Source organism: Humulus lupulus, chromosome 2 (genome assembly GCF_963169125.1).
Source record: "Humulus lupulus chromosome 2, drHumLupu1.1, whole genome shotgun sequence".
Taxonomy (NCBI): Eukaryota; Viridiplantae; Streptophyta; class Magnoliopsida; order Rosales; family Cannabaceae; genus Humulus; species Humulus lupulus.
The window spans coordinates 270,496,195-270,509,980 of NC_084794.1; the positions used below are offsets into that span (position 1 = coordinate 270,496,195).

General features: G+C 36.4%; 1 protein-coding gene across 1 annotated transcript; it reads right to left on the reverse strand.

Moving 5' to 3' along the window:
• Positions 1 to 5,308: 5,308 nt before the first annotated feature.
• Positions 5,309 to 8,200, reverse strand: LOC133819395 (vesicle-associated membrane protein 724). Its single transcript, XM_062252644.1, has 5 exons — positions 7,860 to 8,200; positions 6,629 to 6,770; positions 6,410 to 6,530; positions 5,770 to 5,832; positions 5,309 to 5,681 (listed from the first exon to the last, which is right to left on the reverse strand). The coding sequence occupies exons 1-5, from the start codon at positions 8,047 to 8,049 to the stop codon at positions 5,532 to 5,534; spliced, it is 666 nt and encodes a 221-aa protein (XP_062108628.1). The 5' UTR covers positions 8,050 to 8,200; the 3' UTR covers positions 5,309 to 5,531.
• Positions 8,201 to 13,786: the final 5,586 nt, after the last annotated feature.

Below are 13,786 nucleotides of genomic sequence, written 5' to 3' on the forward strand. Positions count from 1 at the left end.
AAGGCACACTGGAACTTGTGGCCTGATACACCTCTGCTCGAGACTCGACAAGGGCGGTGTAGTTGGTGAACCTTGGCTCATAACGATTGCCTTTAGAGCGCTTACTTTTGGAGGTAGAAGGTTCGTTATGGGGCCTCTTCCCCCCATTCTTGTCGTTGCCATTCCCATTGCCTTTGCCGTTGGGCTTTGACCCATTGGCGGCTTTGGCGGGGTCTTCAGTCCCCTTATCTTTATTTGGGGTCTTTCCCTCGCTGGCAATTGCATCCTCGAGCTTGATGTATCGATCAGCTCGATCCAAAAATTCTTGGGTGGTTTTAACCCCATGCTTCTTGAGGCTACTCCAAAGAGGCGTACGACGCCTAACTCCTGCAGTTAGGGCCATCATTTTGCTTTCGTCTCCCACTATTTTGGCCCCAGCCGCTGCTCGCATGAAACGCTGGACATAATCTTTCAGTGGTTCTCCTTCTTGCTGGCGTATCTCGACCAGCTGGTTTGCCTCAATTAGGTGCACACGACCTGCGTAGAATTGTCCGTAAAACTCCTTTACAAACATCTCCCAAGATACAATACTTGCAGGAGGGAACTTGAAGAACCACTCTTGTGCAACATCAGAAAGTGTTGCAGGGAAGATCCTGCAGTGAGCGTCTTCGGACACTTTCTGAATGTCCATTTATATCTCAAATTTGTTGACATGAGATACCGGGTCACCATACCCGTCAAAGTTTGGAAGTGTGGGCATTTTAAAATTACTGGGGGTTTCAGCCATTGCGATCCTTTGTATGAAAGGAGTGCCCCTTCTCCTGTCGTACTCGATATGAGACGTTCTTCCCTCGACCAGTTACTGCACCGCTTAGTTCAGAGCATCTATTTGGGCCTGAACGGCCTCAGAAATTTCCAAGGCTTCTGGTGCTGGGGGAATGTACTCGTCGTGCCGTTCTCGGCGGTCGTTGAGTACATCCCTTAGATCGTCATCTCTTCGTCGCTGCTCGCTGGCTCCGAGCCGGCTAAAGACGTTGTTTTGTCTGGGCTGCCCCCCAGCATTATGTCCTTCATGACGATTTTCTCTAGGTGGGGGGCTTCTGCCTCCACCTCTCACCTCGTTCCTCCGACCAGCGTTTCCTCTGCCTGAGTCGGCCTCATTGTACCCTTGGCCATCTCTGAACCTCGATTGGCTATGGTGGGACCGACTATTTCCTCGGTTGCCTCCTTGGGCTGGAACTTCCCGAGCGTTAGGGGGAGGCCTGCGCTGGTCGGTAGGTCCTCGTGCATTATCATGCCGTGGGAGGCCCCTGACCGCAGAGCCTGTCTCCGAGTTCCTTCTGTTGCCAGAAGGACGCTGTCCCCTGCTCGATGGGTGCGGCTCTTCACCCCTCGGGCGTCTAGGGCTGCGGGGCTGCTTCCCAGCCCTATTCTGCCTTGGATGCGGGGGATTTCCTCGACCAGCCTAGGATGGAGGTTGCCTCTCAGGGTCCCTGAGTGGGACATCATCCTAAGGCATTGGCGGCTGCTCCAGCCTTTGAGGGCTTTTTGGCTGGAGCGGAGGGCTAGGATTGGGACCTCTTTGAGGTAGCCCATTTGGGGGTTGGTCAGGCTGCGAGGCAGGCGCAGCCTAATTCCTAGCCAATTGGAGGGCTGCTTCGAGGGCTGCCATGGCCTCCCTCTGACGACGGTCCATCTCCGCCTGTCTTTCACTCAGCTCTTGGAGCTGACGCTCTATTTCTTGCTGCTGTCGCGCCATGGTCTCCGCAGCACTTTCTTGACTGGCCCTCATATTGGCCAATTCATTTTGCAATACTCCCAGAGTAGTTCTTAGCATTTCAGAGTCTAGTTCCTCCTCATCAAACTCTAAGTGTGGCTCATTCTCAGCCATGTTCAGAGGAGGAGGTTGAGATGGTGCAGCGTCAGCAGCCTGCCCAGTCTTCCTTGTTGTCTTTGCCATTAGTACTTCAACAACCTCGTCTCAAGCTCTCAATGAAAGCACCAGAATGTTGACCCTCGTTTTGGTCAACTGACACGAAGTCAAATGCTTGATGTGATAGAAAGTATTGAAATGAATCTAATGGAAAGAAAAGTAAATGACACAACAAATTATAGTGGTTCGGCCCCACGAATTGGTAATGACCTACGTCCACTTAAGCTATTATTGATCTTGATTCTCAAAGGAGTGATCAAAGAACTAGGGTTCTTCAAGTTTCACAAGCCTTAGAGGGATGAGTAATACAATCAAAAGATAATAGCTAAAATTCTCTTATAAAGCATAAAACAAAATCATCCAAAAGTCCCTCCCTTGAGCTATTTTTCTCTATTTATAGGCTCAAGGAGGATTACATGAATTAGTTACAGATATTCTTTCCTAAATAATCGGATCATCAGGTATCATGGGAGATAATCTCGGATATGATTACAATTGTACAAGATTATCTCAAAATATACGGAGTACACGACCAAGCTGGTCGTATATAAAACCCAAATGTTGTGCCAGGGGAATCTCCCGAGTCGATGGTCGAATAGAACCTCTGCCAGGTGTCAGCCACGTGTTAAAAATGTCTGCCACGTCATCCATACCTGCTTTTTGGATAATAATCTCCACAAAGATCTATTCTTTCTCTTGATCTGATTTGTGTTAATATTTCATTAAATTCATAGTTATATTGTGATTAAATGTTTCTAAATTAATGTTATAATTATTTAATTACTTATTCCTTAATTATCAATATTAGCTTTGAAGATATTCAAAAAAGGTATGATAAGGCTTTAACTAAAGTGATTAATTTTAACAAATCTGAGGTGGGCTTTGGTAAATCTATTGGTAGATCGATCAAGAAAAGTATTGGCCAACATTTCAGGGGCTAAGGTGGTGGATAGTTATGGGAAGTATCTTGGACTCCCATCCTTTGTGGGAAAAGAAGATGAAGATGTTTTTGGTGCCATTAAGGATAGAGTTTGGAATAAACTTAAAGGGTGGAAGGCTCCTTTGTTTACCTCAGTGGGGAAGGAAGTCCTTATTAAAGCAATCATACAAGTCATTCTGATAGGATTGTCCTATCAATTGGTTAGCCAAACAACTGAAACATCAAAGAAATGAATGAAGAAAATTGCCTCTGTATTGCAAAACCAGGTATTTGAGAGCCTGGCCTTTCCCAATGGGGAAATACAACCTTACCAATTACTTCCTGTCTACAATCAGCTTTCTCTCTCCCTTTTATACACTACCCCACTGATATTATTGTGTACCCTACACCCACCCAAACTCCTCTCACACAACTAACTCATAACCAACTCTAATACAAATATTCAACTGCTGCCAGCCTACCTTAGGTTCTCCTATTCTTTCTAGCATACACATACGTAAGGGGTGGCTTATCACATTCCCTCATACACAATGAACTTCTTCAAGCTCCAGGATTGTATTATTCAAAATCTTCATAGCATGGCGGGCCGATTTTGGTGGAGCTCCTTTAAGAGGAAAAGAAAATTTTATTGGTGCAAGTGGGATGTCTTATGTCTACCGAAAGAAAGAGGTGGTCTAGGGATTCAAAATTTGGAAACATCCAATCAAGCTCTCCTAACTAAGTAATTTTGGAGTTTTCTTTGAAATTATGATTCCATCTGTGCTCGTATTCTTAAAAAAATGCTACTTCCTTCATAGTAATATCCTTGAGGCTAAATACTGTTATAAATCCTCTTTTAGTTATGAGAATTTTGGTTTGGGGTAAGTAGATCATTCTTAGAGGCTATAGATGGATAATTGGGGATGGAAATGAAGTGAGGGTGCTAGAGAATCCATGGATCCCAAACCCTTGCAAGTTTAAGGGTTTTGATAGGGCTTTTCTTCTTGACAACCTCTATGTGATTGACCAGAAGCTTGAGGATGGCCAATGGGATGTTGATTTCATTAGAAGAGTTTTTAATGGGATGATGCCAATCTACTTTTGAAAATTCCTTTTGAGAATCGCTTGATGAAAGACAACGTAATGTGGCATTATACCAAGAATGGTCGATATAGTATTCGAAGTGGGTATAAATTTTCCATGAGTTTTAATGAAGCTGTTGAGGCATAAAATACGATGAGAACCGAGAAATAGTGGAAGTTTCTTCACTCTTGGTTGCCTACTAATCATGCTCTTGTTTGCAGGAGTATTCCTAATAATCGTGTGTTTCAGGTGCCATGGTCGCCATATGCAGGATGTTTTCCATGCGCTTTGGCGCTGCAAATTATGGAAGCAAGCAGGCCTTTGGAAGCACGTAAAGAACTATTTTGAGTCTGACCCCATGTTGTTTTTGCCTAGGATTCGCAAGGTGCTTACTAAGAAGGAATTCAAGCTCATTGCTGTCATCTCGTAGCAGATGTGGTTTATGAGAAATAAGTCCATGCATGGAAAAAGTGTGCATGCCTCGAGGGACTTGCTGCTGGTAAGCAAGTGAATGCTCTGGTTGATGGGCGGATGAAGATTAACGTGAATGCATGCAGGTGTCAAGTCCAATGGTGCTGGTTGTGGCGTAGGAGATGCACCTCTATGATGTAACTATTCACAGTCAAAGAGGGACATTATCCTAACGCATGACATGGGTTTGTACCATAATAGTAATAATTTGGAGAGTATTATTTGGGGGTAATAAGACTCTTATTACGACCATATCTGGTTTGGATGATGAAGCTTGTGCTTGGTGGAATAGTCAACTACTAGCTGCGTTCTTTAATTGAGGGTCTTCCTTTTACGATAAAAAAAAAAAAACTTGAAATGCAATACAAAACTGTAAATGCCGTTTATCCATATCAATTGTGAACATATCATCCTCCTCTGTTGATAAATAATGTAATTTTTAGTTGAAAGAAAGATTTACCGTTTCATAATTACCTGGATTTCTCATTTCTTTGTGAAGGGAAAAATAAGAACCATAGGATTAATTTCATTGTGACCTTTAAATTTTCCAAATATTCTATTTTATATTCCAAATCATTGCTATATTTAACATTGAAACAATACAATTGATGATGCATCTGTTCATTTTAACCAAATTCAGAATGGAAGATCCCTAACCCTAATCAGCTTCAAGCTCGGTTCCTACATGATTTTGAATAATTCCTCTTTTTTTTCTTTCTTCCTATTTTTTACTTTGTTTTTTTCAAAGCATTATTTTCAGGTTTTGACTGCACTTCTTTCTATTAATTCATATCCCATTACTTTTGTAGCATTGATCTCAGATTTTGTCTAATAGTCTCCAATTATAACCAAACCATTTGATTTTATGATTAAAGGGTAAAAAAGAAATATATATTTATACAAGAAAAAGAAAACACCTAATCTTTTAACAACAGAAAACTTTTCTTTCTTTTTTTAAATAAATTGCTGCTATATTAAATTGAACTCAGACACTTGTACAGTTTCATTTTAACAAATACCATAATGAAGTAGATCTCTCTCTCTCTCTCTCTCTCTCTCTCTCTCTCTTCAACACAAGCTATGAAATTCAAGCTCATGACCTGTATATTTTGAATAAAACTCCTCTTTGGTCTAAAAATTTACCTGCTAATTTGTGCAGTCGAAACCGTGACAAATGGAAAGCCAAATTACCAGCACCAGAAGTAACAAGATTCCAAGGACAACAAGCTTTATTTTCATGTTCTGATACCACATCTTCCTTCTGATTTGTGTCCCTTTACTTTTGTACTGTTGGGCCTGAATGTTGCAAAGAATAAAGCTGTTTAGTAACTCATTAAAAGAGAAATTCAATAATTCTTAAAGAGTAGTTCTTTCCTCAACTTGCCTGAGAGCGTAGGTCCTCAGTCTTGTCAACAAGAATAGTAAGGTTTTCCCCTCTATCAATTGCCTGCAAAGTATGATGTCATGTAGTCAAAAAATAATGAAGCGTAACATTTTTATGCATTTGAAATACCATAAATCATGCAACCTTGGGTCCAAAAATGATGTTTTCGCATTACTACCCCAATTTGAATACCAAAGCAAGAGGGCGCAGCTGGACGTAGGGAGTTTGGATACCTAATGCTCCCAAACTTGAGATTAAATAATCTTTAAACTAAAGCTAGCTAAAATAAGACTTCCTCCTAAGTTCCCAACTCCAAAGAGGAATAAATAGAGTGAAAATTTCAATTTTAATGTGATTTACTGATTTACCACCCATGTCAAATGAACAAACACCTATACTCCATCCATCCCCTTTCCCCAAAATCCAAAGAGAGAAAGAAAACTTAAACCAACAATAAAGTAAGAAGCACAGATTTCTAGTTGCAACTAACAACATTCCCAGTCAAACATACATGTCTATGGTTAAACAAAGATAATTAGAAGATAAAATTAAAATCAGACAGACGATCAAATCAGCATAAAATGCAACATGCAAAGTAACATATCCTCTAGCTGCTGCATTTTTCTTCACAGTTGATTACCTTATCAATATTCTCTAACATTATACTTTTAACTTCTGAGACTTGGGCCTTCACTTTCAACAACTTTTCTATCTCTTCAGCGTGATCAATTATATACTTCATGTGATCTTTCATTACCGGTCTGCAATTTTTCAAACCCATTTAGTTTGTGACCATTCGTTTGAAACTTATAGAGGTATTGGCATATCCAAATCACCTATCAAGAATAATGATACATACCCAAATTCCTTGTTAAGACTTTTGGCAATGGCTGTATCTGCTTTACCACCCCCATATCTTTTTTTAAAGTCTGCTTTCATTCGTTCTAAAAATGCAATTGAGATATGCTTGCTTACAGCTTCTTTGGCAACAACACAGTAAGCTGCAAATTTTATAGAGCACAGCTTATCAAGTTTATAACCACTAAAATATCCAAACTAAAAAAGAACCATTTTCTAGAGTTTAAGACAGCAGTTACAAGCACATTTTCACAGGCAATAAAAGAAATTAAACACAGCATTTCAACTTCCCTGAGTATGCATTAAATGTTGATTATAAAGAAATGATCTCCCAACTTTTAATAACCGTGTCCTACTAAATGCTTGTAGGTATAACAGAATTTCTATATTGATTAACACCATTGTACTTGTATCAGATATGACACCACTACTATTTTGGCACCCAAATTCAATTGAATAACACAATAGGGGTCAAAGATTGTTAAGGGAATGCTTATAATTCTAATATCGCTACTCTTGCCACCTAAAGGATTATCTAATAAAAAGAGAGAACAAAACAGGAACTCCCTAAATTAAAGTAAGGAATAATATAATTAGAACGACAAAAGTTGGGATTTCTGAAATACAATAGATCACAAGTAAAGAGCTCATCACTTCAGCAATAACAAATAAACACCACCTTAAGCTAATTTCTCTAACCTACTCAAATAATTAATCATTCTAAATTGAGCTAAAACCAACTAGTAGAATGATTGAAGTCTTAAAGATCAATAAGCTTCATGCATAAGATACACAAAACAAAAACACAATCACACTTAATTGAGCCGAATCAGAAAAGAATGCTAACTTATGATAACATACAAAAACCAAAACATATTCACACTTAACTGAACTAAACCAACTAGTAGAATCCTTGAAGATGAACAAGCTTTATGCATGAGATGCAGAAAAGAACCAATTTTTGCCTATTTCAACCGTTCTTTTAGCAATAAAGGGAGATAATTAACAAATTCATCGAAAACACCGAAAACCCAGCCATTCCAAGTTTAAAAGATATCCATTTTTTTGGGTTCTTCCATCAAACTAAGTACAACCCAAATCATATGACACTTTAAGCTACTAGATCCAACAGCCACCACATGCAATTCGAAATTCTACTCTGTTTGTTTCGCGAGAAAACGAAAGAAGTGGTCAAACGGAGATCAGGAAGGAAAAAAAATGGCGAGAATTACCATAACCATCCTCGACTAGAAAATTGAAGGTGTGGTGGTCGCAGCTGTAGGTGAACTTGTTGTTAGAAGAAGGGAGCTTTTGAAGGCACTGAGCGGCAATCGCTGGAAAGTTGCCGGTGAACTCCGTGTACTCGGCCAAGATCATTGTGCCTCGGGCTACGAAGCTGTATATGAACGCTTCCTGAGTCATATTTTCCTCCCACTGAGTCAGAACCGAGTTGGGAGAGATGGTACGGCCCCAACCAGAGAGAACGAGAGAGAGAGAGAGCGCTGACGCTTGCTCTGCTTCTACGTTATCAATCTCTAGCTCTAGGCACTAACACTATTTGCTGGTTTCTTCCTTTGTTGGAAAGAAATAATTTTATTTATATATATTTGCTTTGTTTGTTTTTAATTGTGTTTTAATTTCTCCTGACAAAAAAAAAAATTGTGTTTTAATTTATATTTTAAATTAACAAAATATTGTAATCTACTTTATTTACATTAAAATGAAGCAAATTTCTATCTTTAAAAATAAACAAAAAATTACACTATCCAACTTTTAAGTAATTTTAATTACATTGAGGCTTGTGGCTAAGATTATGAAAACTTAAGAAATTATTATAAGATTAATAATAAAGATACATATAAATTAATTTCAACTATATAATTTAAAATAATGTGATTTTTTTTAAAAAAAATAATAATAAAAACAGTAATGTTAAAACTTTGACAAAAGAAAAGAGATGTGAATTATGATGTATTGCTGATTTGTAATTTTTTTTTATCAATCTAATAATATATTGATTGATACTTTTAATTAGAATACATGAAAAAAAATTAAAATATAATAAACTTAAGTAATAAAAGATGTGACTGTTAGTCAATGTTAGATTGATTTAAGTTTTAGATATCAGCTTTACCATTTTTTTTGTCAGAAGCTTTACCAACTATTTGTGTTGAAGTTAAACCTCCAAAAAAAAATTATAAATATTTTGCTTTATGGGATTTCAATATTTAATTTTGTTATAAATGAATCATTTTATTTTAGAACAAACTTTATCTTAATCAAAACTTTATTTAGCAACTTGGCATGAAGTGATGATGAAAGTGAGAACTTGTGACTTGTGAGACATGGATTCCCATTGAGGCCGACAATTAATTCAAATTTAATAGCAAAGTTGACAGAATAATTATAAACAAATTATTAACTTGTGGCGCCGAGCTATTGAAATGACAATAATACCTTTTTATTTTATAAATGTGTAATTTTTTATAATATAAAAAATAATTGTCTATGACGTAAAATTATAATTTTTTACCTAAATAAATAATATTTTTTTATATAGTAAAATACTATTCATCAAGCTATAAATATTTTATTATTTTTTTATAAATTTTTCTATATATATATATGAGTGTAATACTATTATATTTAATTATTTTATTTTTTAAAATAAATAAAATATTTTTAAAAAATATAATATTTAAATGATGTAGAGAAAAAATAGAGAAGTATGTATGGTATAATGTAAAAATTTAAGGTAAATTATAAAAAATATATATTTTGATCGTATATTTTGTAATACAATTTTTCTATAATATTTAGCTAAAACTCACAAAAATATCTTCCATCAGCTCCTTTATATATATATTTATAATAGTTATATATAAATTCCAATTAATTCGTATTTACATTTACATAATATTTATATATCATTTATATAATATTTTAATATTATTATTTTTCTTTATAAGTTTTTTCTTTCTTATTTAGTATATATATTATTTATTTTTTCTTTTTAATTATTTTAATTAATAAAATATGTTAAAGATATAATATTTAAATAATGTAGAAAAATATAGAGAGAAACTGATATATGATATAATATAAAATTTTAAAATAAAATAAAAATATATTTTGAAAAGATATTTTAAATAATAAAGTAAATATCCATGGATTGCTCTGAGGACTCTATTTTGGTCACTCAAGTCTCAAATTCAATTTTCGAGGGTATTGTTGGAAGCTTATGTATTTAAAAATGAACAATTATGGAACACAAATAAAGGAGTCAACAACAGCCGCAGACTGCGGATTTATGTATATTTTGCCCCTCTTTGGACACTTTATTTTTCTTTTAATTATTATTTTTATTGCTCAATCAAGCAATAAAAATAAAAATATTATGCAAATACAGTGCAAATGACATTGATATCTTCCAACAAATGTATTCTCCTCAATTTAAAAATTGATTTTAAATTGAAGTTATTTTCTTTTGAACTAGGCTTCTTTACATCATTAGTGCTTAATCTCGTGGTATCTTGCATAATGATATTAAATAATTCAGTTTTTCGATAGAATTGTGTATAAATTAAGAGGGTCTTTAATATTACTCTATATGCTAAATTATTACTTTATTTGTAAGTGTTATTAATTATATCCCAACAAACTTTATATACTATTTATTAACATATTTGTATTCACCTACCAAACAAAGTACATGGCACATTTAAATTGTAAGTGTTATTTTTATCATATATTATTTTTCATGTTTAAACATTGTTTTTATATTATAATACTGAAAGTGCAGTAGCACGTGATTTTTATTTCAGCACATGACTTGCTTAACTAGTTTTTCTATTTTGAGTCTTAGTATATATATTTGTTTTGTCTGTGTTTCCTTTACCTTTTTTAGCAGCTAAAAACTGTATTCTCCAATAAATATTCTCTGAAAAATGTCTAAAGCATTTGATGCTTCATTGTTCATTGCCCATTGCGTTTTAGTGATTCTTCACCATTCATCTTACATTTTCTAGTGTAAAGCTTGAAAGGATTTCAAGTTAAGTCTCAAGGGGAGCTTGAGCAGTAGCTGGAGGGAGTCCATCAGCTGGAGGGAGTCCAACAACGTAAAAAAAGAGTAGGACGCTGGTTGCTTGAAGACTTTCACAAAATATGGAGTTGTTTATTGTTTGTAAACCAAATTAGAATGGAGTTTTAATTTGTTTTTGTTGTTTGTTTCTGTAAAAACTCTAATTATTTTAGAGGATTTGCTTCACCTCTGGACTAGGTCTCATGGAGTAGGTTGTGAGAAATCATGGCTGAACCAAGTTCATCTCAAGAAGTGCCTCCCATTCGCTATTCACATCTTGCTACTCCTACAAAACCTCCATCCACAGCAAAATTCATTCCTATATGCCATTTATGTGGAAAAAATGGTCATATTGATCCAAGATGTTACAAGTTGAATTTCTTCTTGTCACGTCTTATAAACATCTCTAAAGATAAGCCTCAAGACTCTCTTGTTGGAATAAAACAATGGAGACCGAAGAATGCTCATACTAAGGCTCTTGTGGTTCATACTTCTCTACTGGCTTGTAACAGTGACCTGTGGTACTTTGACAACGGGTGTTCTTGCCACATGACTGAAAACAAGCATATTTTCACTAATCTTTTGTCTCATGTTGAGGGATATGTCACCTTTGGTGATGGGAGCAAAGGACGGGTCATGGGAAGAGGGAAGTTGCGTTTACATGGTTTACCTCCTCTGAAAAATGTTATCTATATTGAAGGTTTGAAGGCTAACTTGATAAGTGTTAGTCAAATTTGTGACGAAGGGCTGGAAATTTTTTAAAATAAGTTTCGGCCTCGCAACATCGAGATCATGCTTGAGGATAAGGAAAAGTTACTATGGAAAAACAAAATATAACTAGACTAACGAGGTTACACACCACTAAGTATTTTTTTAATAAAAATACATGGTAAAAATAAAATTCGACATTGACAATAACGAAGTCGAATATGGGCATTTCGAGTAAACTACGCATGAATGCGTCGAAATTCGAGCTTAAACCCAACCAATATTTGTATAAATAAATACGTACAACACTTTATCCACAATGTGTAAATACTTCGAGGAGGAAATATAAGTGTGTGGAGAAACAAAAAACATCCAAGGTAGACAATATGCGTAAATATTTCGAGCAAAGAATATAAGCATAGATAATAAAAACTACCATTAACTTATAAATAAGAAATATAAGTAGATGTTTCAAATCGTCTTTGCCCAAAGGGCATAAAAAAACATATAATTACAAAGATAATAAGGGACGCAACCCTATTCAAAACAGTTCAGTGTTGGTCAACTGAACCAAACTCGGCCTCCTTGCCTGTATCGCCCTAAACTCCAGGGACTGTTACGATGTGCATTTTAAACAGTACTAAACTCGCTAATCGAGTCATTTGGCCATAATCGTGTAACTAAGTATGATTAGCGATTTAGGGTTAAAAATTTTGGTTAAGATATAACGTTTCACTAAAACGTTTACTGTATACATTGGGATCCCAAAAAAATAATTTAAAGGTTAATTACAACAAAATATTTACAACCAGCCGACCTAAGTGGCAAAATAGGGTTTAACCCTAGTTCCTCTTTCAACCCTCGGCCGTGGCGGTCGAGCAGCTACATATGTACACATCGTCACCTAAGCTCTCCAACTCAAGGATGATCCAGCTTTCTTTTGCCTTTACCTGCACCACATAGCACCCGTGAGTCGAAGCCCAGTAAGAAAACTCAATATGCTCATGAACAATAATAACATGCCATCAAATCATAATGTGCATGCCTAACAATAATAGTCTTAGTCACGCATGCAAATAAGTTCAAATAATGATGGTTGTGGGCCCTGCCCTCCTATATGGATGACTAACAAGTCAATCCTAAACAGATGAGTGATTAACACTGGAGGTTCCGATAACCATGCTGGGGCTTATAGCCCTAATCAAATGAGTGACTGATGAGTAAGTCACTAACATGGGATCTGCACCCTTAGATGAGTGGCTGATGAGTAAGTCACTAACATGGGATCTGCACCCTTAGATGAGTGACTAATGAGCAAGTCACTAACATGGGACCTTAGCCATGTGATGATGCAGTCACCTGGGCCTTCTGGCCCTGGCTCTGAGTGACTTGCCATAGACTGGACAAGCGCTTATAGTTTTCATCAAACTTGAGGTCGGTCCGGCATTAATGCTCATGATAAGTCATTCAATGCAGATGTCGATTAGATCTAATATTTTCAGCTTTGCGTTCATGATGCTTATGTCGCTCCTGACTCATAAGTCAATAACATATGACCAGTGCTCAGTACTGCTGTCGAACTTGACTAGTAAGTCACAGCTTCACAGTCAATTCTGACACCATTGCCGATTCTGACTAACTAGTAAGTCAGTGCCACGCACAAGTAAGCAATGCTACCATGTACATATCATATGTCAAATATCCAAACGTAGGGCATTCAGTATGGTTACTTAACAATTACTAGCATAATTAGGATCATGCACAAACAAAGAGACTCAAGCTCTGATCAATCTCATATTCAACCTTCATGGCATGCCCTAACCACATGTTTCTCGTGCATCCCATGCATCACATACTGGGTGCAGTTTTCTTACCTCTGGTTCGAGCGAGAAATAATAATTGAACGACCCTTGAGAGCGATCAATCATTTGATCTCTTAGCGGTCACCTAGTCATAACCAAATATGGGATTCCATCAATAAAATCAATCAATAAAAGGTTCCCGGACCAAGACCTAGCCTCCAGGACATCATATCTCACTAAACTGGGTAGTAGAAACGATCCTGTAACGCCCTGGATAGCCAAGACCGTTACACTGTGTCTTTATAAAGTGCTAGACTCGCTAATCAAGTCCTTTAATTAAAAACGTGTTACTGAAACTATAAAAGTACTAGGGTTAAAATGTTTTGGTCTCAAAAGTCACATTTTTCATAAAGAAACATTTCCTGTTTACACGGGATCCCAAAAATGTTAAGTTTGAAACTGTTTACAAAAGATTCAAGGACTAAATACAGTATCAAGCCATATTAAGGCAAAACAGACAGTTAGGCAATCCATGTCCTGATCCACTCCTCGACCATGGCGATCGAAT